General features: G+C 39.9%; 1 protein-coding gene across 1 annotated transcript in view; it reads right to left on the bottom strand.

Annotated features, from left to right (window-relative positions):
- Positions 1–22,270, bottom strand: part of IFNAR1 (interferon alpha and beta receptor subunit 1) — a 45,919-nt gene that overhangs the window by 6,971 nt on the left and 16,678 nt on the right. The window contains exons 2-8 of the mRNA XM_008066934.1: positions 15,621–15,744; positions 7,981–8,162; positions 6,834–6,988; positions 6,576–6,720; positions 4,242–4,356; positions 489–688; positions 232–386 (exon numbers count right to left, since the gene is read on the bottom strand). Coding sequence (XP_008065125.1) covers positions 232–386; positions 489–688; positions 4,242–4,356; positions 6,576–6,720; positions 6,834–6,988; positions 7,981–8,162; positions 15,621–15,744 — 1,076 coding nt within the window. The remainder of the gene's footprint in view (positions 1–231; positions 387–488; positions 689–4,241; positions 4,357–6,575; positions 6,721–6,833; positions 6,989–7,980; positions 8,163–15,620; positions 15,745–22,270) is intronic.

The following is a 22,270-nucleotide window of genomic DNA, read 5'->3' as shown; positions in this document are numbered from 1 at the left end:
GCAATGGGCTCAGGAATCTATATACTTTTTAAAAGGAAACTGGGGCCCGGATGCAAGTCATCCATGATTCTACCATGCAAAACATGGACTAACAAGAATATTCTTCATACTGCAAATACATGAGTGGTCTTAAAGTTTAAAAATGTCCCCCAAGTCTTAAATTCAAGGTAAATTTATCCAAATCTTAGTTATAACTCCAAGTTATAAAATTATACTGTAAAATCTGTTTACCTCAGTATTTGAAGTGTTTTCCCAAAAACGAATTTCATAAATTAGTGGGTAATACTGGTTCACATGCTTGTTTTTTGGTTGTTTTGGAGAACCGATATAGACACGCAGTGAATCACTAATAGGCTTCATGTTAATGACTGGAGGAAGTACGATAGCTAGAAAAGATTTGTAGACATATCATTTCAATGAGAAAAACAATTTTAAGAATGTGAACCAAATTGGAGAACTAAAATCTCTAGCAAAACTTATTGCCTTACTTTGTTCTTCAGCATCAAGTCTTTTCTCTTCAGACCAAAGAGTTGTATTATTTCCATTAGATGCTTGTACACGGAGAAAGTAAGTTCCTTTTGGGAAAGTACTTTGAAGAAAGACACAGTGGGTTGTTTTGACATTTTCACAGTCAGGTATTTGTTTCCATTTACGTAAATGGTTCCTGGGATTCTTTTTTGTAAAGGCACTTTTAAGACAGAAAAAAAAAGTTTTAATTCAAACATATCAATTCAATAAATATTTCTTGCATACCTACAATATGCCAGATACCCTGTTAGAGGCTAAGTTTACAGAAATAAACAGTACCCCACCCTCAGGAAACTAACAACACAATGGAAGAGATATGTATCTAACACAAAAGAGAACCAAAGATTGCCCAGACTGTGGTAACAAGTAGTAGTAGAGGTGGCTCTGTTCAGTGTGGAAAAATAACTGTTAAATTTTCAGGCATGTTGCAAGTTGATTTGCAAACAAAACAATTATTAAAAATTAAACTAGAGGGCAACCTCCTCGGGTCCCCTCCCACCATGGGAGCTTTTCTGTCCTCTCAATAAATCCTGCTTTAGAACCAAACCAACCAAACCAAACCAAACCAAAACAAAACAAAACTTTCAAATAAAAAACCGTATTAAATACAAAGGTAATAAACGCTCAAAATGTACCTTGTCCTAACTGTCTGCATGTATTCTATTATCGATGCTCTTGAGGCTATTTATATCTACTGTAGCTGTGGGGGGGAATACCATTCAGTGGTGTGTCACCGTGCCGATCTTCCCAACTTCATGCTCAGGGACACCAGGCTGGTAGCTTGACGGTGGCCATGGGGGGAATATATACAGCACAAAAAACAGCAAATACTACAAATAAGACATTTCCTTTCCAGAAAGCCAGTTGCTAAACATGTACCAGCACACCGAGTAAGTGCTAAAATAGAGCTTCACACCGCAGCAGTTTGAGAGCATCTAAATGAAGCATGGGCACCTTACCGAGACTAGAGAGGTTAAATAACTTGCTCAGACCAACTGCTGAAAGCATGGCAGTTCAAGCCCAGAACTACGAAAGCCTCCTAACTGGCTGCCTTGTCTAGTTCCTCCTTAGTCTATTGCCCTATGTACAATGTCGCCATATATACCCTGCTCAAACGTGTCTCAGGTTACCTATCAAACCAACACAAATCCCCCAAAGCCTGTAGGGCAGCCTGAGGCTGAGCCTAGTCCCATCCTACTTAATCAACTTTCTCTCTCATCGTTCCCTCATGCCCAAATGTTCTGCTACCGTAAAAGGATATCCTCTCCCACTGGAGTAGGCATAATTCTTACATTGCCTTCAAGATTCCTGCCCCCTGTATACACATCCTGTATAATCTTCTCCCCTTGAGTTTGGGCAAAACCTGTAAACATGATAGGCACCCTCCTATGATAAGGCTGCACTAAAGGCAGATGGGAAGGAATTTTACAGATGTAATTAAAGTCCCAAATTAGTAGATGCCGGGTTAAACGAGTAACTATCCTGGGAGGGCTTTACCTAATCAGATAAGCCCCTTAAAAGAGGGTCTTGAAGCACACTACCAGGAGTTCTACAGCTGCAAGAAAGGGATTCTGCCAACACATGACTTAGGAGAGGACCCTGAGTCTTTTATGAACTGACACTTAGATTGCTTAACAGGAGACCCAGCTAAGCCATGATTGAACTCCTGATTCACAGAAACTTAGAGGCAACAAACAGCTGTTTTTTAAAGCTGCAAAGTCTTACAGTAATTTGCTACAGAAATAGAAAGCTAACATCTCATACTTGTCTACTTAAAAAAACACTGAATTAAAAATCAAGGCCTTGTTCATATCTCATCTCCTTCCAAAGGGCTTTTTGATCTCTCTAACCCTTATGCACCTTTACATTTTCTGTTTCTTTTATTTCTTGAGTTGCAGTCTCATTCTGCCGCCCAGGCTGGAGTGCAGTGGCACGCTGACGGCCACCGCAGCCTCGACCTACTGGACTCAGGCGATCCTTCCGCTTCAGCCTTTCATGTAGCTGGAACTACTGGCACGTGCCAACATGCCCAGCTAATTTTGCCCAAGTTGCCCAGGCTGGTCTCGAACCCGTGGGCTCAGGCAATCCTCTCATCTCAGCCTTCCAAAGTGCTGGGATTATAGGCGTGAGCCACCGTGCCCAGCTTGTAATTCTTATAATTTGTATACCATACCTTAGTCCTACGTCACACAACACTGTGCAATGTAGCTGACGGCCTGGGATTTCCAGAACCACATGCTTTATTCTGTTGCACCCTTACTTCTCTTTGGTGCTTTCTGCAGTGCGCTAAGTACCAAATGAAGTTGAGAGACCAGCCATCAGAAATACCCATTAGCTGGGTTCGGTGGCTCAGCCTGTAATCCCGTGCTTTGGGAGGCTGAGACGAGTAGACTGCCTGAGCCCGTGGGTTCGAGACTTGCCTGGGCAACTTGGCGAGACCTCATCTCTACAATAAATCAAAAAATTAGCTGGGCATGGTAGTGCGCGCCTGTAGTTCCAGCTACTTGGAAGGCTGAGGCGGAAGGATCGCCAGAGCCCAGCAGGTCGAGGCTGTGGTGGCCGGAGCGACCACTACACTCCAGTCTGGGCGACAGAGTGAGACTCCAACTCAAAAAAACCAAACCAAAACAAAACAGAAATACCCATTATTACCTATTCTCTGGCCCTACTATCGATACACTTCTGAAAGTGCAATATAACAAAAGATCACAACACCAACAGCTTCCTGATCAGTCTGTGGGTTACATCTGTACTGTGGGGCACACAAGCATGTGAATGAGTTCTATCTTACCAGCCACCCTTGGTGCAAAATTAACACTAAACAATGGAGAAAAATGGATCATAGTAGTATATATATTTGTTTCCATCCCTTTCCCCCCCGTAACCCACTTTTCTTTCCACTTTATTTTCCTTTTCTCTTCTCCCTCTCTAATCATCCCTTATAATTTTCCAAACCATATAAACTATAGGCAGATCTCTTTCATTGATTTTTAATATTTTTTTAGATATGAGGTGTTGGGGGCCTCTCACTAGGTTCTCAGTTTGAATTGCAGTGACGTTCACAGATGTGATCACAGCGCACGGCAGCCTTGACCTCCTGGGCCCAATCAATCCTCCCACCTCAGCCTCCTGAATAGCTGGAACTTCAGGCGTGTGCCACCATGCCCCGCCAGTTCTCATTTATTTAAGCAGTACCTAGATTTCACGCATATTTGGCTAGCCAACCACACAGAACATAGTACTCTCCAACTTTCTTTAATTTCCCACTATAGTAATCACTAACAAAATGTGCCAAAACCACTAAAGTAATAAAGGAAAGGGAAGGCTGTCAGACTGAATGGACTGAGATTATTTCAAGGACTCATAGAAGTGAGTTCCAAGAAAAGATCAGGCCCAAGTATTAAGTGTCAAGTACTCCAGACTGAGGAAATAAGACATGCAATTAGTCACATGTCTTAAAAAAAGCCAGTAAGAACCCTAGATCTCAAGATACATCTCAGAGACACACGGAGGCTAAGCGATGGGCTCAATGTCATCCAGTTAGTTACTAGCAGAACCGAGGCTAGAATTCAGTTTCCTGAGTTTCCAATATATCACACCCACCTTTCAGCCAGTCATTCTGTCTCTAAGGAGCTGCAGGTGGCTGAAGCAGAAGGACAAAAATCATGATCAAAACAAACTGTGTACAAGAAAATCTACAGAACAGAACTTACTGGAGCCATTGAACTTGAAAGGTCATGTTTGCATATGGATAATCCCACTTAAGAACATAGCTCTCATTTTGAACGTCGACTTTAAGATTTTCTGGTCGAGGCAGTTTATCTTCAGCTAGAATCCAAAGAATACATAAAACAGCGTACATTTGTAATTTGGTGTGATAATATATGGCAAGAATTCTTAACAGCACGGGCAAAAAGATGAAGGCTTACATTTATCATCATAAAGTAATGGTTGCATAAGTTATGGTTTATATTCACACAATGTAATACTATGCAGTCATTTACAAGTGCAGTTTTTTGGGGGACAGGGTCTTGCTCTAAATACATAAATAAAATAAAAGAATGCAACACATCTCTATGAACTGATATGGAATGATATCCTCAATATATTGGGTTAAATGAGGAAGTTGCAAAAATACATCTAGCAGGATTTTATTTTTTAGCTTAAAAAACAAAACCCAAACAACTGTGGGTCTATTGCTTATATAAGCTCTGAAAAAATGTATGAAAGAATCTACACAAATTGCTAAGCAATGCTCATCTCTGGCAAGCAGAACTGGGGGTAAGAAGGCAGGAAAGGAAAGGACTTCACTTTAAACCTTTCTGTACAGTTTGATTTAAAAAATAAAGCACACTAAATTTATAATTAAACTAACAGGCCAAGTGTGGTGGCTCATACCTGTAATCCCAGAACTTTGGGAGGCAGAGGCAAGAGGACTGCCTGAGCCCCCAGGTTTGAGACCAGCCTGGGCAACTTGACGAGACATTGTCTCTACAATAAAATTAAAAAATTAGCCAGGTGTAGTGGCATGTACCTGGAGTTCCAGCTACTTGGGAGGTGGAGGCAAAAGGATCGCCTGAGCCCAGCAGATCGAGGCTGCGGTAGCAGTGATTGTGCCACTGCACTCCAGCCTGGATGACAGAGTGAAACTCCAACTCAAAAAAAAAAAAAAAAAAAAAAAAAGCAAACAAGTCCCAGCTCCCACCCTTGACCTTACTTATTGGCAAGGTGTCACTGCCTAAATGTGTCATGATGCTTTCATGTTTTAACATTTCATTGATAAAGGAATACTTTTTGGAAGACTAACCATCTACTAGCAACTAACTACCATTCCCCCCCTTGCAGAAATCAACAGTTCAGCTAACTCCCGTTTTTGTGGATTCTGAAAAAATGAAAAGTTTTTGTCATTAAAAAATATTTGGACTTTTAGATAGAATTAATTTTCATTATTATTTACTTGTAACCATTTTTTTGCTTATATACGAGGTCTGACAATTCAGTTTGTGAACTTGCCACTGTGTGCTTCCACTGGCAGCATTGTAAAACAACTCAGGTATAGTTCCATAACCTTGGTATATCACTGCTTCACAGTTGTGTTTGTGTTGACATGTGATGGTGTCTTGCTGAGTGGTGGTCATGACTGTTGTTGCACATTTTTGTGTGCCATCATGAGATTGTTAGAGCTTGAATTAGAGCAAGAAACAAACATGAAATTTCTTGTTAAACTTGGCAAGAGTGGAAGTGAAATCAGGGACATGTTGGTTCAAGTTTATGGGCATAATGCCACGAAAAAAATGGCAGTGTACAGATGGATTAAATGTTTTCTGAGAGAAAGCGTCACTGATAAAGAGGTCAGGATGGCTGGTAATGAGCAAAACTAATAAAAACATTGCAAATTCCACCAAATTATGTGTCAAAATCATCGGCTGTGAGAAGCATAGCAAACCAAACAAACATTGAGAAACAGTTAGGAAAATCTTGGCATGAGGAAGGCGTGTGCAAAAATGGTCCTGAAGGAGCTCTTGCATCACAACAATGCACCAGCTCACACAGCAATGTCTGTGAGGGAGTTTTCAGCCAGTAAACAACTAACTTTATTGGAACATAGTTATTCCCTAATCACCTGATCTGGCCCCCATTGACTTTTTCTTTACCCGGAGATAAAGGAAATATTGAAAGGAAGACATTTTGATGACATTCAGGACATCAAGGGTGATATGATGACAGCTCTGACGGCCATTCCAGAAAAAGAGTTCCAAAATTACTGTGATGGGTGGACTACGAGCTGGTGTTGGTGCATAGTTTCCCAAGAGGAGTACTTCAAAGGGGACCACAGTGATATTCAACAATGAGGTATGTAACACTTTTTCTAGAACGAGTTTGTGAACTTAATTGTCACACCTCATAAATGTTGTTAATAATGCTTTTGTTTTAATACCTATTAAACTGTCAGATAAGCTTCAGCAAATATGGGATAAATGCCAAAATTAATATACTATCAATCTGTATATACAGTTATTAACTCTAAAGCAAAGTGTCCTTCTTACCTGTGGTATTTATACAATATACTTGACTATAGACACCAACTTTAACTGGCAGCAAAAGTAGGCTTGCTCTAACTTTTAAACAATAAGTAGTCTCTGGTGAGAGTTTATGAATTTTACTTCCGGGATAAATATCTTCAGTCCTGCTCTATAATAAAAAAATAGAAGTTGGTTCTTTAAAAAAGCATAAAGTCAGATTTTAGAATTAATGCACCTCATTTTTCTTTCTCATCAATTAAATGAAGGTAAAAATATGCTTACTTCTCCACTTGAGTTGTTCCAGAAAACTAAGCTATAGACAAAGCTTGAAATATCCAAACCCCACATGGTACTATCAACTGTTCCAGGAGGAGAGATGTTTACTATTATGGCCTTATCTTCAGCTTCTAAACGTACGTCTGGAGGACCAATTTGAGCTGTAAAAGTCATAACAATTATCATGTAACTTTATTTACTACAACGCCTGAACATTCATTCAACAAATGATTCTGAGTGCTTCACATGTGCCTGTCACTTCTGGGAGTTGAGAGCATCTAGATGGTCTCGAAAGCCAGAAGACAACCAGCGGGGTGAGTCCAGAAGGAGAAGAGGCTCAGCGACTGAGCCCTGTGCCAGCCAACACGGAAAGTCTGGGAGATGAGAAGAAACTGGTACTGGAGCTACCGAGGAACAGAAGGAGAACCAGGAGGAGCAGTGTCGCAGAGATCCAGCAAAGTAAGCGTTTCAAGAAACGCTAAGTGATGAAGAAGAGGGCTGGGAATTCAGATGGCGTGAAACCACTCACCGCGCCACACATCAAACAGCCTCCTTTGAAAAACTCCACGGTGTATACAGAAGACAATGAAAACAAAAAAGGCAAATCAGTCTAAGAATGATCATAAAAATAGTTGTGTCTTTATGGACCCTCTGAAAGGGATGTAAGGATCACTTTTTTGAAACCACTGCTCTGAGAAAAGCTGGAAAATGGGGCCGTAGTAGGAGAAAGACAGAGGTTTACAGGAATCTTTTTTTTTGAGTTGGAGTCTCACTGTGTCACCCAGACTGGGGTGCTGTGGCCACTCCCGGATACTGCAGGCTCGACCTGCTGGGCTCCAGAGATCCTTCTGCCTCAGCCTTCCAAGTAGCTGGGACTAGAGGCGCGCGCTACCATGCCCAGCTATTTTTTTTTTTGATTTACTGCAGAGATGAAGTCTCGCCAATTGCCCAGGCGGGTCTCGAACCCGCAGGCTCAGGCAATCCACTCACCTCAGCCTCCCAAAGCACTGGGATTACAGGCTGAGCCACCGAGCCCGGCTGGAATCTTTTTTTTAATGGAAGATGTTACATCATGCAAATGAACGGCTTGGAAAGGGAACTGGTCTGACACTATTTACTAAGGAAAGTATTTCAGCTAGCAACTTTTTCTTACCTTTTTGAAATGGTATAAATGAGTCAACCTCATACCATGAAGAAGTGTTGTTTCCTTTTTCTGCTCTTATACGCAATTTAATTTCTTCATAAATATCTTTCAGCTTTAGTGAAGAAAAGTTGCATTCAGTACTAGTAATATATTGACACCCAGGCAATTCTATCCAATTATCCGTCCTAGATCTTTAAAGTAAAAAAGCAAATGAATAAATGAGCATATGCAAAAGCACAAAAGAACATTCAATACATTTTCAATTTACTAATATTATAAAGCTAGGCTAAGTCGTTATTTCTTCTATTTGAGTTACTGTCCTGTTAACATTTTAGTATACAACCTTTCACTATTTTTCAACGAATATAAACCAAGTTATTATATATAAAGTAGAATTTTTTTTAGTATAAGCTTTTTTGTTTTTAATTTAATTTTTATTTTTTTGAGTTGGAGTCTCATTCTGTCGTCCAGACTGGAGTGCAGTAGCACGCTCCCAGCCACCGCAGCCTCGACCTGCTGGGCTCCGGAGATCCTTCCGCCTCAGCCTTCCAAGTAGCTGGAACTACAGGTGCACGCTACCATGCCCGGCTATATTTTTAATTTTAAAGATGTGGGGTACAATTCAGGGTTAGCAACGTAAGTGGGCATTGTACAGGTGAAGTTTGGGCCTCCCATTAGTCCTCTTTTTGCCTGGTTTGAGATCAGATATCCTTATTAGTGTTATGTGCTCCCCCTCCCCTCTCCTGGCAGTTTCTCACCACTGCCAATCCCTTTCTTATAGTATTATGATAAATGTTCACGGACCACTTATGAGTGAGAACATGTGGTACTCAGTTCTTTGTTTCTGTGATAGGTCACTGCGTATGATGGACTCTAAATCCATCCAAGTTGCTGTGAAGTCCATAAAAAAGTAGAATTTAAATATACAGTCCTTTAAAAATAATTTTGTGGGTAGTTGCATGATGATATCAAGACAGCAGAGAAAGAAATAACTCATGAGGTAAAAGTGGATTTAGTGTGTTGGCTTTCTTTTTAGTTGGAGTCTCACTCTGTCACCCAGGCTGGAGTGCAGTGGCATGCTCACAGTTACCATAACCTCAACTTGCTGCTGGGCTCAGGCGATCCTTCCGCCTCAGCCTTCCAAGTAGCTGGAACTACAGGCGTGCGCTACCACGCCCGGCTAATTTTCTGATTTATTATAGAGATGAGGTCTCGCCAAGTTGCCCAGGCTGGTCTCGAAACCGTGGGCTCAGGCAATCCTCTTGCCTTGGCCTCCTAAAGTGCTGGGATTACAGGCAAGAGCCACGGCACCCAGCCTGGTTTTCTTAAAAAAAGTTGTGTAACCTCTGACAAGCTGTTTTGCGTTTCTGGATCTTATTTCCTTATTGAAAATTTGGGAACTGGATTGGATGGTTCCTTTCTGACCTCCTCCCGTGAATACAATTACTTCCCTAAGAGATCTAGAATCAGAATAGTTTCAGGGTTTCCCCTGCTTTTTCCAAAACCAAGTCATTCCTTCTTCTTGCTAGTCTCCATAATCTCTAATTTCTTCTATTATATCACCAAAAACAAAAAAAAGAAAATGTTTACATAAGCAAATACATTCTTCAAAGTGGAACTGGTCAATCAAAAAGCTGAAGTGATTGATATTAGAAAGGAGAGCAAACAGATGAAAAGAGAGCAAACTTCTGCATGGAGTACCCAAAGCAGAAGGAGTCCATTGCTACAAGGGGGAAGAGGACAGTGGAAGAAAATAAACGTGGAAGACTTCAAAATGTTTGCTCAATGACTTAAACCAGGCAGAGAAGCTCTCCTCTGAGAAGGCATTTTTGTTAAGCATAAATGATTTATTTTTAATAATAGTATACTAATAATTGTATAGGTGTCATTGTTGTTAAGCATAAATGATTTATTTTTAATAATAGTATAGGTGTCATTTTATTTTACTTTATTTTATTTTGAGTTGGAGTCTCACTCTGCCGCCCAGACTGGAGTGCAGTGGCCGCTCCCGGCCACCGCAGCCTCGACCTGCTGGGCTCTGGCCATCCTTCCGCCTCAGCCTTCCGAGTAGCTGGAACTACAGTAGCTGGAACTACAGGCGCGCACTACCATGCCCGGCTGATTTTTTGATTTATTGTAGAGATGAGGTCTCACCAAGTTGCCCAGGCGGGTCTCGAACCCGCAGGCTCAGGCGCGGGATTACAGGCTGAGCCACCGAGCCCGGCATAGGTGTCATTTTAAAGATTATTTAGATATTAGAAACCAGAGATGGTATCAAAATAATTTTTGTGTTGACTCAAACACAGGTCTGTCTTATTTTTCAAAAAGGAAACATTTTAAAGAAATTACCAAAAATATACACCAGCATATGAAACACTTAATTCTTGGTCAGTTTCTACTTCCATTTTACCTATCTGAGGTCTGAGATTACAGTTGGTATTAAAAATACCTTAAGACTGAAAAAATCCCCCATAGGAATCTGTTTCTAAAAATTCAGAAACCCTCAGTATGAACAGAAAACCTTACCCAAAATTTAAAACTTAGTAGGATCTCCACCCAACCTCACCCTTGACATCTGCCCTCCTGTTCTGGGAGTTGCAGATGCGAGCACCATTAAAACTGATTTTGAATACTATTAAGCTATTGCAGTGGAAGCTATTCTTATATTTTCTGAGAAAAACCCACAGTACTTTATTGCATGCAATGATTAGCTCAGAACAGAATAATTAGAATTATGAATATGTAACAAGTATCATATTCATTTCATAAACCAGTTTCATAATATTAACTCCATGCCATCTTTATCTCTCCTGTTCACTGAGGTATTCAAAACACCAGAAGAGTGGTGTGAAATAAATTCAATATTTGTTGAATGAAAGAATGGATGTTACACATTACAAACATCATAATAAATTTTAGTTGTAAGTTATAATCACTGGTATTTGAAGTCATATATATTCTAAAGGCACTGGAATCCTAATAGTTTATTTCTTCATCTGTTTCACTCATTACCAGTGATATATGTCCTATGTTCTGAAAACATTATGCTAAAATATACTGCTGCTGCTATTAATTACACTTCAATTGATCACTTATTCTGTGTCATTCTTCTGAGCACTTCATATACAATTAATGCATACTCAGAACAACCTGAGTTAGATATTTTATTACTGGTTGTCTCATCCCAGTTTGCCTGGGGTAGTCCTGGTTTAAGCTTGTTGCTCCAGCTTAACTAAAATTTAAGTGTCTCTCTCACTTTCAAAAGTATCCTGGTTTGGATTGGCAGCAGTGGGAAAATGCCAGGGGAGGGTGGGGGCAGAACTGGCAGTAGTGGGAAACTGCCAGGAGGCGAAGGGGCATACCTCATCAACAAAGGTACCTGCATAATGAACATTTGTATACCTAACCCTGAACTGTATCCCACATGTTAAAAAACAAAACAGGGGGAGAGGGATTTGAAGAAAAATTAAAAAACAAAAACCCCCCAAAACCTCAAAAGTATCCTGGTTTGAATGATAAATTATGTGTCCATATTAGTTATCATTTTAATTTAATAGATAAATTGAGACACAGAGAATGGACTTAAATACAAGCAGTCGGCCTTAAGTCCATACACTACACTAACACTACAAACTTGCAGTCTGCCATGCCTTACTTTTGCAAGGCAATTGTTCATAAAGCTAGCAGAACAAAATAAAGTAAGAACACAATGGGTCAGGCGTGGTGGTTCATGCCTGTAATCCCAGCTCTTTGGAAGGCAGAAGCGAGAGGATTGAGTCTGCAGGTTTGAGACCAGCCTGGGCAACATGGCAAGACCTCGTCTCTACAATAAATCAAAAAATTAGCCTGGTGTGGTGGCATGCCTGTAGTTCCAGTTACTTGGAAGGCTGAGGTAGAAGGATCACCTGAGCCCAGATGGTTGAGGCTGTAGTGGCTGGCCATGAGCAGTGTGCCACTGCACGGAAGGAAGGAAGGAAGGAAGGAAGGAAGGAAGGAAGGAAAGAAGGACACAGTGAAATGATGCAGTTAATGCTAAAGTCATAATGGAAGGATAAAAAAGATTACTCTCAGGTTTGGAGAATTTAGTATAAACAATAATGTGTGAGGGAACATGAGTGTGAGAGTATTGTCTGTGGGTTTTTGTTCTTTATTATAAGGGTGATCTTATTTTATTTTTAAAAATTATTTATTATTTTTTAAATTATTATTTTTTACATGTATAAAGTTATGGGGTACAAGTGCAATTTACATGCATAGATGGTGTAGTGGTGAACTCAGGGCTTTTAGGGTATCTATCACCTGAATAACATAATTGTATCCCATAAGTCATTTCTCATCATCCACCCCCGTCCACCTCCTCGAACTTCTGAGTCTCCACAGTCTATTTCCTGACTCTATGTCCACGTGTGTAGATTTCTTAGTTCCCACTAATAGGTCAGAATATGCGATGTTTGTCTTTCTGTATCTGGACTGTTTCACTTAAGGTAATAGCCTCCAGTTCCATCCATGTTGCTATTGAAGACATGATTTCATTCTTTTATGGGTGAACAGTATTCCATTGTGTATATATACACTACATTTTCTTTACTTTTTTTTTTTTTGAGTTGGAGACTCACTTTGTCACCCATGCTGGAGTGTAATGGCATGTACGCTCATGGCCACTGCAGCATCGACCTATTGGGCTCAGGCGATCCTTCTACCTCAGCCTTCCAAGTAGCTGGAACTATAGGCATGCACCACCATGCCCAGTTAATTTTTTGATTTATTGTAGAGATGAGGTTTCACTATGTTTCCCAGGCTGGTCTCAAACCCCTGGGCTCAGGCAAACTTCTCGCTTTGGCCTCCCAAAGTACTGAGATTACAGGCTTGAGCCACCACGCCTGGCCCACATTTTCTTAATTATTATTATTTTTTTAAGTAGGAATCTCACTCTGTTGCCCAGGCTGGAGTGCAGTGGCACGCTCATGGCTACTGCAGCCTGGACTGCTGGGCTCAAACAATCCTTCCACCTCAGCCTTCCAGGTGGCTGGAACTACAGGTGTGTGTCACTAAGCCTGGCTAATTTTTAATTTATTTATTGTAGAGATGAGGTCTCACCAAGTTACCCAGACTGCTCTCGAACCCCTGGGCTCAGGTAACCTTCTTGTCTCCACCTCTCAAAGTGCTGGGATTACAGGAGTGAGCTACTGCATCCGGCCTATACCACATTTTCTTTATCCAATTATCCATTGATAGACACTTAGATTGACTCCCTATCTCTGCTATTGTGAATAGTGCTGAGATAAACATATGAGTGCAGGTATCTTTTTGATAATAATGATTTCTTTGCATTTGGGTAGATACCTAGCAGTGGGATTGCTGGATCGAATGATAGTTCTTTTTTTAGTTCCTTGAGAAATCTCCATACCGTTTTTTTTTTCTTTTTTCTTTTTTTTTTTTGAGTTGGAATCTCACTTTGTTGCCCAGGTTGGAGTGCAGTGGCACACTCACGGCCACCCCAGCGTTGACCTGCTGGACTCCGACAATCCTTCTGCCTCAGTCTTCCAAGTAGTCAGAACTACAGGCGTGCGCTACCACACACATCTAATTTTTTGATTTATTGTAGAGATGAGGTCTCGCCAAGTTGCCCAGGCTGGTCTTGAACCTGTAGGCTCAGGCAGTTCTCTCACCTCAGCCTCTCAAAGTGCTGGGATTATAGGCATGAGCCACTGTGCTCAGTCTGAGCACTTTTTCATATACGTGTTGGCCATTTGTATGTCTTCTTTTGAAAAATGTCTATTTATATCCTTTGTCCAGTTTTTGATGGGACTGTGTTTTTTTGTTGATTGTTTCAGTTCCTGTATATTCTAAATATTATACCTTTCTATAAGGGTAACTTTAAATAAGGGTATCTGAAATAATTCTTGCTCTACCTAAAATAGTTGTTCATAAAAAATTTCAAACTAGGGCAAATAAAATTGGTAACAAAATTCAAAGTTCAATGTAAAGAAAATCTCTAGAGATAAAAAATTTTAAACAAATTCTGAGAAAAGCTATTTTGGAGGGATATATTGGAAGGTGGGCCCCTTGCAGTACAGGCTTCTCCACCTAGGTAAGTGTTCTAGGAACCCATCAGCATCAGTGTACTAGCTAGCATTGTTGTGAGAGGTGTTTGGCTTCAGTGAATTTTTTTGGGGAGATTCTTTCAACACATTTTGCCCATTTCATGATGAGTGATATACAAACACCTCTGCCCACGCTGTGCTGAGTGTTCAGCCATTTTTGACCAGAAATGGCATAACCCCTATGCCCCACCCTCCCTATTCACCTGACCTTGTTCCAAGTGACTTTTTTTTTGTTGTTTCTCTATGAAAAAAGTTATCACAGGGAAACATTTTACCAATGTGGAAGAGGTAAAACAAAAAACGGCAGAAGCACTAAAAGGCATCAAAATTGGCGAGTTCAAAAAACTGTTTTGAGCAGTGGAAAAAGTGTCTCAATAGGTATATTCCATCAAACAGAAAGTACTTTGAAGGTGACTAAAGTTTAAACACGTAAGAATAAATACACCATTTTTAATAAATAAATTTCAGGGTTTTTTTGGGGGGGATCTCCCCTCATATGCATACACATATGACTACAGAAGCTATGAGATTAATACTCTAGTTTAAGACACAATTGGAGAATAATAGTGTCATGACTGTGGTTGAATTGGTGGGATGCTAGTTTGAGAGGTCCTAAGACCTTATTTCTTCATTGCCTGCTTGTTGGTTAGCAGATGGGGTCCCAACGCTCAACTAGAAGGCAAAATGCTTCCTTCCTTATTCCTTTCTTCTATAAATCCTTGCCTGTCTATTCTCTTGAATTACTAAGTAGAAAGTTAGTACGAAGGGGAAGGCAATGAAACTCCAGGAACATCACATCTTTGGAAATGCACTGATGTTTATAAATTGCACCTAAAATTAAAATAGGGTATATTATGAAAATAATGGAAAAGTCCGACTACTGGAAGCCTGGTGGCCTTTCCCAAGCCTTTCCCAAGGCCTTTGGGGTACTCGAGGATATGGGAGACATATCCTCAAGACATGCTCTAGTTCAGACCCCAATTTCTTTTGAATGAAGCTGAAACATCTAGAGCAGAAGGTATGGCTGTAGGTGTGGAAAGCTCCCTACTGTCCTGATCCCCAAATCTCTTTTTGCTTTTAACACCCAAAGATGAATTTGACTAATTCTCTAGAAAAATGAGGTTACATAAAATTTCTAAAAAATGGAAAAATCAAATGCTTCCCAAATCTGAAAAGAAATTATAGTGGCCACGCTCGGTGTCTCAGCCTGTAATCCCAGCACTTTGGGAGGCCGAGGTAAGTGGATTGCCTGAGCCCGTGGGTTCCAGACCTGCCCGGGCAGCTTGGCGAGCCCTCATCTCTACAATAAATAAAAAACTAACTGGGCGTAGTAGTGCGTGCCTGTAGTTCCAGCTACTTTGAAGGCTGAGGCAGAAGGATCGCTGGAGCCCAGCAGGTCGAGGCTGCGGTGGCCGGGAGTGTGCCATTGCACTCCAGCCTGGGTGACAGAGTGAGACTCCGACTCAAAAAAAAAAGAAATTATGGTGCTAGAAATATTAAAATTATTCAGGTAACTCTGGCAAATCAATAAGTAGAATTCCATACATTTGATACTCTGCTGAAAAAGTCACATTCCTGACAGACTCACTGCTCCAGTTCCACTTCAGGACATAGGTGTCATCTACGATGTCAACTTCTACATCTTGAGGAGATGTTAGATGTTTTCCACCTATAAAGGCAACAAGAAAGAAGATAATTATACATACATTGTACAGATATTCTAAATGCTACTCTTCCCCTCATGTCTCTGATTAAAGAATGCATACAGTGAAATATGCTAAAATATATTCTAAAAATAAAAAATAGTAATGATTGCTCTCAGCACAGGAAGGCTGCTAATTATATTTTTGCCACTGAGAGACCTGGAAAAAAGGTTGAGGTTTTTCATCTATAAAGAAGAGTTTTTTAAAACATAAAAACTGTTTCTGTATAAAAATAGAATTTATTTTTGGTCTTAGACGTGATACTGATGAGCCGGGCACAGTGGCTCACGCCTGTAATCTCAGCACTTTGGGAGGCGTAGGCGAGAGGTTTGCCTGAGCCCATGGGTTTGAGACTAGCCTGGGCAACTTGGCGAGACTTGGTGTCTACAATAAATAAATTAAAAAATTAGCTGAGTGTGGTGGCGTATGCCTGTAGTTGCAGCTACTTGGAAGGGCAATGCAGAAGGATCACCTGAGCCCAGCAGGTTGAGGCTGCGGTGGCTATGAGTGTGCCACTCCACTCCAGCCTGGGTGACAGAGTAAGACTCCGACTCAAAAAAAAAAAATTATACTGCTGTAAAGAGGATATGGCTGTTCATCTGTTGAACAGCCTCAATTTGGTTTCACATTCTGAGTTCAGAGAATACAGATGCTGCTTCTTTTTTTTTTTGAGTCGGGCAACAGTCATTCCGCTGCCAAGGCTGGAGTACAGTGGCATGATCACTACTCACCATAGCCTTGACCTCCTGGGCTCAGGCGATCCTTCTGCCTCAGTCTCACAAGTATCTGGGACTACAGGTGCGTGCTGCCACACTTGGCTAATTTTGCTATTTTTTGTAAGGATAAAGTCTTGTTAGGTTGTCTAGGCTGGTCTCAAGTTCCTGGGTTCAAGCAATCCTCCCCTCTCGGCCTCCCCAAATCCTGGAATTATAGGCATGAACCTCTATGCCTGGTGAGACTTCTTGACTTACAATGGCATTAAGTCCTTATAAAAACCACTGCATGTAAAAAATATTGTAAGCCAAAAATGTGTTTAATACTCTGATAAATTCATTGTAAAGTCAAAAAATGATCAGCTGAAACATAAGTTAGGGACCATGTGTACTTCATATACTGACAGAGAACTGAACAGATGTGATTTCAGCTGTTTACAGGAACAGAATATTCATAACAAAATTGAAAGAGAGAAGTATGAATAATTGTTGTTAGCAAGTCCTCCAGGAACCTACAAAGATCTGACTGCTGACCACGTCAAGTCTGAAAGCTTCTGTTTATTTTTAAGGATGTCCATCTATGGCGCTACCTTACTTCTTTCTACTCATAACACACATCTTCTCCCAGTTGAATTACCTCCCTCCTCAGTTTTCCTCATTTTTCCCACAACCTGCAATGCACTTCTGCTCTTCTCTGACCACCCAAATCCTCCAAGATCTGACTCAAGTTTGGCAGTTCTTGGAAAATCTCATGGTGATCTTGCTGTTCTCTTACAGTTGGTATCATTTAATCTGTACCACTCAATTTCACACAGTAGATGTACTCAGCTCTCAAATACTTGTTGAATGCAAGATGTAGCTTTTTAAATTTTATGTGTACTGTGTAAAATAGACATGACATAAAATTTACCATCTTAATAATTTTTAAGCATACGGTCAATGGTATTAAATACACTCATGATGTGCAACCATCACCACCATCTATTTCCATAACTTTTTTTTATCTTGTCAAACTGAAATTCTATACCCATTAAACAATAACTTCTCATTGCTCCCTCCCCTATCCCCAGGCACCCACCATTATACTTTGTCTCTATGATTTGGACCATGTTAACTAACTCATATAAGTGGAATCATAAAATCTTTTTGGGACTGACTTATTTTATTTAGTATAATGTTCTCGAGGCTTGTATATACTGCAACAAATGTCAGAGTTTTCTTTTCTTTAAGGCAGAATATTCCCTTATATTTATATATCATATTTTGCTTATCCATTAAGCTCCCCCATTTAGCTCCTACATTTAGCTACCATGAATAATGCTGCTATAAACATAGATATACAAATACCTCTTTGAGACTCTGTTTAATTCTTTTGGGTATCTACCCAGAATTGGAATTGTTGGATCATACGATAATTTTATGTTTACATTTTTGAGAAAATGTCATACCATTTTCCACAGCAGCTGTACATTTTATATTTCCACCAACAGTGCACAAGGGTTCTGATTTCTTACAAGCACTTATTTTACTTTTTTGAAAGTAGTCATTCTCATGAGAGTAAAGTGTATCTCACTGTAGTTTCAATGTGCATTTCTGTAATGATTAGTGATGCTGAGCATCTTTTCATGTGCTTACTGATTTGTATGTTTTCTTTGGAAAAATGTCTATCCAAGTTCTTTGCCCATTTTGAATAAGGTTTTTAAAATTTATTGTTGAGTTTTAGGAGTTCTCTATGTATTCTGGACATTAGTCCCTTATCTGACATACAGACTGCAAATATTTTTCCCATTCTGTGAGATGCCCTTTTATTTTGTTGAGAGCGTCCTCTATTTCCACACTTATCTTCTATTTAATTTTTCTATTCATTTTTGAGAAGGGGATACTGAAGTCTCCAATGATTATTGTAGAATTGTCTCCTTCTTCCTTGAATTCTGCCAGTTTTTTGCTTCACATGTTTTGATGGTTTGTCATTAGGAGCATATATGTTTGTAACTGTTACATCTACTTGCTGTATCAAACCTTTTATTAATATATGAAATATTTGTCTCTTGTTACTTTTTTTGATTTAAAGTCTATTTTGTCTGATATTAGTATAGCCACCCCTGCTATCTTTTCATACTATTTCCATACCATATATCTTCTTCTATCCTTTCACTTTTCAATCTATGTCTTTAGATCTAAAATGAATCTCTTGTAGACAGAATATAGTTGAACCATGTGTTTTTATCCATGTGTCAATGTGCCTTTTGAATGGAGTTTACTCCATTTAAAGTCATCACTAATAATGAACTTCCTTCTGCTATTTTGCTATTTTCTAGGTATCTATAGTTTTTTGGTCCCTCATCTCCTGCATTACTGTCTTCTTTTGTGTTTAGTTGACTTTCTGTAGTAAAAGTTATAATTTCTTTCTCATTTCCTCTGTGTATATTCTGTAGGTGTTTTCTTTGTAGTTACCATGGGAATTACGTTTGACATTTTAAGGTTATATAATACTCTAATTTACACTTATACCAGCTTAATTTTAATAACACCCCGCACCCTGCTGTTTCATAGCCATATCCACCCCTTTCAGTTGTTGCCACAAAATTACATCTTTTACAAACATATGAACCCAACATATAATTAAATGCATTGATCTCTTATATTATGTAGAAAACAAAATGTGGAATAACAAAGTAAAAATTTTTACTTTAAAATGTTTTTAGGCTAGGCATGGTGGCTCATGCCTATAATTCCAGCACTTTGAGGGGCCGAGGTGAGAGGATTGTCTGAGACCATGAGTTAGAGACCAGCCTGGGCAACTTGGTGAGACCTCATCTCTACGATTAGAAAATAGGAAAAGGCTGGGCGCAGTGGTTCACGCCTATAATCCCAGCACCTTGGGAGGTTGAGGTGAGAGGACTGCCTGAGCCCATGGGTTTGAGACTAGCCTGGGCAACTTGATGAAACTTCATCTCTATAATAAACCAAAAAATTAGCCAGGCGTGGTGGCGCGTGCCTGTAGTTACAGCTACTTAGAAGGCTGAGGCGAAAGGATCACCTGAGCCCAACAGGTTGAGGCTGTGGTGGCTGTGACTCCACTCAACAGTATACAATCATGGTGTAATATCACCTACCTGAAATAGCTACTGCACTCCACCTCGGGCAGTGACTGAGACTATGACTCAAAAAAAAAAAAAAAGTTTTAAACATTTTAAGATAAATAGTTTTAAACTAAAATTTATTTAAAATGTTTTATTTTCTTAAATCATGTAGTAGAAGTCTCAGAATATTGGTAAAACAAAATTCTGCCAGTTTTTATAATTGCCCATGTATTTACCTTTCCCAAGATCTTTATTTCTCCATACAGCATTGAGTTACTATCTAGCGTCCTTCTATTTCACCTATCAGGACTCCCTTAAGCATTTCTTGCAGGGCAGGTCTAACAGTAATGAACTCCCTTAGCTTTTTGTTTTAATTGCCCCTCACTTCTGAAGGACAGTTTTGCTGGATGTAGGATTTTGGCTTGACAGTTTGTTTTCTTTCAGCACTTTGAATAGACTGGCCTATTTCTTCTGGCCTCCAAAGTTTTAGATAAGAAATCTGCTCATCATCTTATTTAGGATCCCTTCTATGTGATGAGTGGGTTCTCTGTCTTGGCTTTCAGAAGTTTTATTATAATGCGTCTTGGTGTGGGTCTCTGAAAGAGAGTTCATTTTACTTGGGGTTCATTGATCTGTTCAATGCTGAGAGTGTGGTGTTGAAGTTCCTTAATATAACTGCATTAGAGTCTACCTCCTCCTTTAGCTATAATAATACTTTCTTTACATATCTGGGTGCTACACGGTTGGATGCATATATGTCTAAACTGTTATATCTTCTTGTTGAATCGATATATTTATCATTATATTTGTCTTATTTGTCTCTTTTTGTAGTTTTTGACTTAAAAAGTCTGTTTTACCTGACATAAGTATAGCTACTCTTGCGGGCTTTTGACTTCTGTAGAATAACTTTTCCATCCCTTCACTTTCAGTCTAAATATGTCTTTAGAGATGAAGTGCATTTCTTGTAGGTCGCATATAATTGAGTCATTAAAAAAATCCATTCAGCCAGTTTCTATAAGTGGGGAATTTAATCAATTTACTTTTAAGGTTTTTATTGACAGATGAGGAGTTACACATCACTTCATTTGTTTTCCGGTTGTTTTGTATATCCTTTGTAACTTTCTTCCTCTCTTATTGTTTATTATCGTGATTTGGTGGTTTTCTTTCTTTTCTTTTTGTTTTGAGTTGGAGTCTCACTCTGTCACACAGGCTGGAGTACAGTGGCACGCTCATGGCCACCGCAGCTTCAACATGCTGAGTTCAGGTGATCCTTCCATCTCAGCCTTCCAAGTAGCTGGAACAACAGATGCACGCTAACATGCCCGGTTAATTTTTTTTTTTTAATTGGAGTCTCACTGTCATCTAGGCTGGAGTGCAGTAGCATGCTCACAGCCACTGCAGCCTTCACCTGCTCGGCTCAGGTGATCCTATCACCTCAGTCTTCCAAGTAGCTGGAACTATAGGCATGCGCCACCACGCTCGGCTAATTTTTTGATTTATTGTAGAAATGAGGGCTTGCCAAGTTACCCAGGCTGGTCTTGAACCCTGGGCTCAGGCAATCCTCTCGCCTCCTCCTCCCAAAGTGCTGGGAATATAGATGTGAATCACCGCACCCAGCTAGTGGTTTTCTGTAGTAATAAGATTTGAGTCTTCTCTTTCTCCTTCATTTATCTGCTCTACCAGTAAGCTCTGTACTTTTGTGTGTCTTCTTCTTCTTCTTCTTTTTTTTCCTGAGTTAGGGTCTTACTTTGTTGCCCCAGCTGAAATTCAGTGGCACAATCACAGCTCACCACAGCCTTGACCTCTTGGACTCAGGTGATCCTTCTGCCTCAGTCTCCTGAGTAGCTGGGAGTATAGGTACTCACTATCGTGCCCAGCTAATTTTTAAATTTTTTTGTACAGATGAGGTCTCTCTATGTTGCCTAGGATTGTCTCAGACTCCTGGGCTCAAGCAATCCTCCTACCTTGGCCTCCCAAAGAGCTGGGACTACAGGGGTGAGCCACCATGCCTGGCTTTTTGTGTGTTTTCATGATAGACATCATTGTCTTTTCACTTTTAGATACATGTCCTTGAGGATTTCTTATAAAGCTAGTCTAGTAGATGAATTCCCTCAGTTTGCTTGTCTGGGAAAGACTATTTCTCCCCTCATTTCTGAAGGATAGCTTTGCTGGGACAGCATTCTTGGTTGCCATTTTTTTTTTTCTTTCAGCACACTGAATATATTATTCTATTCTCTTTTGGACTATAAGGTTTCTGTGGAGAAATCTGATGTTAGTCTATTGGTAGTCTCTTTATATGTGACTTGATGCCTTTCTATTGCTGTTTTTAGAATTCTCACTATGACTTTTGACAATTTTCTGTAACGTACCTCAGGGAAAACCCTTTTGGGTTAGATCTATTTGGGGACCACTTTCTGGATATGAATGTCCATCTCTCTCCCCAGACTTGGGAAGTTTTCAGCTATTATTTCATTAAGTAGGTTTTCTAGGCCTTTTACCTTTTCTTCTCTTTCTGTAACTTACCTAATATGAACATTTGTTCACTGAATGGTATCTCCTACATCATAGAAGCTTTCTTCACTGTTTTTCGTTCTTTTTTTCCTATGACTAATTTCAGATGGTCTATATTCAAGTTCAGAATTTTTCTTCTGCTTGATCAAGTCTGCCGTTGAAGCTCTCTTGCATTTTTCATTTCA

Source organism: Carlito syrichta, unplaced genomic scaffold, assembly GCF_000164805.1.
Source record: "Carlito syrichta isolate Samal-C Ts95f unplaced genomic scaffold, Tarsius_syrichta-2.0.1 Scaffold309198, whole genome shotgun sequence".
Classification (NCBI taxonomy): Eukaryota; Metazoa; Chordata; class Mammalia; order Primates; family Tarsiidae; genus Carlito; species Carlito syrichta.
The sequence above is the reverse complement of the archived record's forward strand: the minus strand, read 5'-3'. Positions and strand labels throughout refer to the sequence as shown.